Here is a 4,464-nt window from a genome sequence, read left to right as displayed (position 1 = left end):
GCCATGAATGACTTTTAAATCTTGTTTACAATAAAAGTGATATCAAAGACAATCCCTTGAAAATCTATTTTGTTCCTTAAAAGCCACAAAGCTGATGTTACTCAGTGTCAAAACAATGAAGGGTATTCTCTGTCTTTTTTTTTTTTTTTTACCTCTACTCTTTTTGACTTCTTTGTGTTTTGACAGAAAATATAATAAATTAATATTATATATGAAAAAAAATGATGATTTTCTTTATTAGTATATTATATATTCTTTGTATAACGAAAATTAAATTATTAATCATTCCCAAAAAAATTTAACTTATTAATATAAATTTTGAAAAAAAATTGAAAAATAAAATTATTCATATATGGATGATATAAATCTATATATTATAATAGTGGAATAATTTGATTATTAATATATCATATTATAATATTATTAAAAATTCAAAATCTGTATATTAATAGTTTTATTTTTATTAAAGAAAGACTAGACTAAGAGAGGCTAGTGTAATGTTAAAATGTTAAAAATGGAATTTTTTTTGGAAGATATATATATAGGTATAGGACTACGAAAAAATTTGCATTGCACAACAGATTTCTCCACGCAAAAATATAGTCCTTGAAGGCCATATCATGAGATCTCATATATAAACCTTATTTTCTTTTTTCCTTTTTCCTTTTAACCTCTCCTTGCATTAATGTATTATGATATATAATGCTCTATCTATTTTTCTTGTGACTACATTTCTTATAGTTACTTATATGTAATAATAAAATAATAAATCAAAACAATTGATGTTTAGGTATGTTCCATTGGGCGCACCGACATAAAGACACAAAAATGCACCATTGGACATAATTACAGGCTAGGATGGAACTCACGACAATTATTTTATACAAAAATTTAACCATTTAAGTAAATATTTGCTGAATATGATATTAAATAAATTAATATTGGATTAATTATCAACGAATTATTAGTTCAAGTGGTGATAAATTTATTTCCTTCAAGGTTTCATCTCAGATTTGCAAATAAGATTGAAAGAAAAGATCTCACTAAAAATAATCAACCAAATTTTTAGACAGAGATTAATCATCATTAAAGCTGGTGAATATTTCACACCAATTTCATAGGTACCAAAAATAAATAAATTAATATTATATTAATTTTTAATATAAAATCTATAACTATGTCTTATTATGACATCTCAAAGATATTATATCTTTTATATATATATATATATATATATATATATATATATATATATATATATAATATGTCATCAGTATAATGTGAAATTGTTTTTACAATATTTTAAATAATTTAAAGATATTTTTTTAGGAATAAGAAATTTTAAGTGTGATTAAATCTTAAGCTAAAGATTAATTTCATAATTGGTCCAAATAATCAAAACTTGTGATAATATATTAGAAAATTAGAGGTCCTAATTACAATAATTACAAAAAAATTGAATATTTATTTTTTTCCATTACCATAAGAGAATAATACCCATACACTTAACAATAAAACATCGATTTTTTTATAAAAAAATATGTCAATAATTTAAGAACAAAATCGTTTGACTTGGTGTGACTAATTCGATCTACTTGTTCGAGTAAGAGCCAATATATATACTTACAGTTTGGTACCCAAAAGAAGATTGGTTAGTTACTAAATTAAAATTTTAATTGTTAGCAATTGATTTTACAACTACTTTAGACTAAACCTTTACGTATTAGTGACAAAAAATATTCTATTAACACACATACATAATAAAGTACCCTAATTCACAGTATTCAACATTTGATATGGAATGAAATATTGTAAAAGACCAAGATGGTAAAATGTGTGAAAGAAAATATGTGCTAAAATGTATAAAAATTAAATTTCTTTTGGTAAAATTATAAATTTGGTCCCCCAGTTTATCTCCAGTTTCGGATTTGGTCCCCCAGTAATTTAATTCACGAACTGAGTCCTCCTATTTTGTAAAATCGTACAATATTGGTCCCCCAAGTCATAATTAGACGTTGATCATTACAAGTGACATTGACTGTCACGTGTCACATTCTTATTAAATGATGTGTGTCGCATGTCATGTTCTGATTGGATGTCAACTCCATAAAAGGTGAAATGCATTATTGTTTTCATAAACCAACATTGCACGATTTTACAAAATAGGAGGACCTAGTTCGTGAATTAAATTACTGGAGGATCAAATCCAAAATTTGAGATAAATTGGGGACCAAAAATGTAATTTTGCCAAAAATTTTATGATAAAATTCTTTGAAAAAAAATAGATAATAAAATTCATGAAATAATAATAGTTGGATAGCAAAATGTGAAATAAAGCCAAATGTCTATTATATCCTTGAAAGAAAAGTAGTGAATATTGAAGGATAAGCTAACAATATATTTTAAAAGTAAAAATGATTTAAATAACGCTTAAAATGAAAAACATATATTTTAAAGGCTTAAATATGTTTTTGATCCCTAATATATATCCTACTTTTGCATTTGATCTCTGATAAATGTTTCCTTCGGATCTGCTTCTTGATATTTGAAAATTTTTGTTTTAGATATCTGTTGTTAATTAAGTGATGATGTTTCTGTGAAATATTTGATAACAGAATTTGTGGTAGCTCAAAAGCCACCAATATTTATTTTAAAATCAAATTTAAATTTTCAAACAATTAAGAATCGCCGAATCAATTAAAATAAAAAATAAATATCTCTAATAATGTGTGATGTTGAGTATTGGGTGTGTAAAAGGTTTCATGACAAGTTGGGCTTTGGAGGTGGCGTAGGGGGTGCTTTATTGTGGAGTGAGGTGGGTGTTGAATATTCAATGCAAGAAAAAAGTGCATCAGAGGTTTGTATACGGATTTGGGGAAAAAGATTTAAAAAAAAACGTAAAAGTGGGAAGGCTCCAGAGAAAAAAAAAGGAACAATGTGGGAAAAAACCAAAAACCTTGATGTGAGACACATGGCCATGTACGATTAATGGATGAGCAAAAGTTTGAATCGACGACTAAGATGAGTAGGAAATCAACACGTTCATGTGTGGTTGGGGATATGGCCTTTGATTCTTGACTTGGAGATGGAGAAGGGAGAAAAGCGTTGCGGTGGCCATGGTAGTTTTCTCTTTTGTGCATGGCGAGAATCTTGATCTGTGTGACGGTGCGAGTGAGCCCACGGAATGTGGTGATGGAAAACACAACTTTCTCAAAGACAAGGAATCGAACAAACTTGATCTTGTCGATGCTAGAAAGCATTTGTGTTTTGAGTGAATGATTTCCAGTGCTACAGTCGAGGCTCTGCAAACCATGACGAGAGCTTCACCGGCAACGGCGAGGACACCAACGTTGCTGACGAGAGCTTCCACACCGGCTACGGCTCCAGTGAGTTCAAAAACTATTCCAACAATTCCAACGTCCTCGAAATGCAATTCGCCACCTACTCTAACAGCACCGATGCGAGAACACAATCGTTCTCAAGCTACAGCAAGGACGAAAACTCCGACGGGCAGAGTTTCCAATCCTACGGCAATAACTTCTCCGGCGCGATGAACAAACTCCAACGTTGCCACGTCAGCTTTCAAGAACTACGACAAGGGAGGTGTGAGCCCCAACAATAGGTTCATAAATGAAAGAAATTGTTTCCTTGAATAATTCATTAAGCACCATTCGCTTATATACAAGATTACAAGCTAAAGATATGGCTAAAGATAAATCTAATAGAATGATTAAAGATAAATTTAATAGATATAACAACTATAAAACTGAAGATAAGCTTAATAGCTAAAGATATAATTAAAGATAAATCTAATAGATATAACAACTATATAAAATCGGAATATATTAGCATATCTTCTAACACACTCCCGCAGTCAAAGCGGGAGGTCGACGGACACTGAGACTGTCTCGAAAATCCTCAAATAACATCAAAGGAAGTCCTTTGGTAAATATGTCTACAATCTGATAACGAGACGAGACATGTAAAACTCGAACTTGACCATGAGTAACCTTTTCATGAACAAAATGTATATCCATCTCAATGTGTTTAGTGCGTTGATGTTGAACCGGATTACCCGCAAGATATATCGCACTCACATTATCACAATAAACCAATGTAGCCTTCTGGATCGGACAATGAAGCTCCAAAAGCAGATTTTGCAACCAACATGACTCTGAAACTACATTGGCAACCCCTCGGTATTCAGCCTCTGCACTAGACCTGGACAAAGTTGCCTGTCGTTTAGCTGACCAAGAGATCAAATTATCACCAAGAAATACACAATACCCAAAAGTAGACCATCCCGTATTCGGGCATCCACTCCAATCAGCATCTGTATAAGAAACAAGAGTGGATGTAAATGATGGATAAAGATGAAGACCATGGTCTATAGTACCCTGAATGTAGCACAATATGCGCTTGAGAGCGTGCATGTGCTCATCCTTTGGGTCATGTATAAATAAG

General features: G+C 30.8%; 1 protein-coding gene across 1 annotated transcript; it reads left to right on the top strand.

Moving 5' to 3' along the window:
- Window positions 1–2,725: 2,725 nt before the first annotated feature.
- Window positions 2,726–3,622, top strand: LOC114404909 (polygalacturonase 1 beta-like protein 2). Its single transcript, XM_028367634.1, has 2 exons — window positions 2,726–2,857; window positions 3,287–3,622. Exons 1-2 carry the CDS (start codon window positions 2,726–2,728, stop codon window positions 3,620–3,622), a joined length of 468 nt encoding a protein of 155 aa, XP_028223435.1.
- Window positions 3,623–4,464: the final 842 nt, after the last annotated feature.

This window comes from Glycine soja, chromosome 3 (assembly GCF_004193775.1).
Source record: "Glycine soja cultivar W05 chromosome 3, ASM419377v2, whole genome shotgun sequence".
NCBI classification, from domain to species: domain Eukaryota; kingdom Viridiplantae; phylum Streptophyta; class Magnoliopsida; order Fabales; family Fabaceae; genus Glycine; species Glycine soja.
Note: the sequence above shows the minus strand (reverse complement) of the source record. Positions and strands in the feature narration are given on the sequence as shown.

Excerpts from the sequence above, each read along its gene's own strand:
- LOC114404909 (XM_028367634.1), top strand. The coding sequence starts at position 2,726 with ATGTGTGATGTTGAGTATTGGGTGTGTAAAAGGTTTCATGACAAGTTG. Across the intron at positions 2,858-3,286 it reads AAGAAAAAAGTGCATCAGAG|TGCTACAGTCGAGGCTCTGC; the intron begins GTTTGTATACGG and ends AATGATTTCCAG.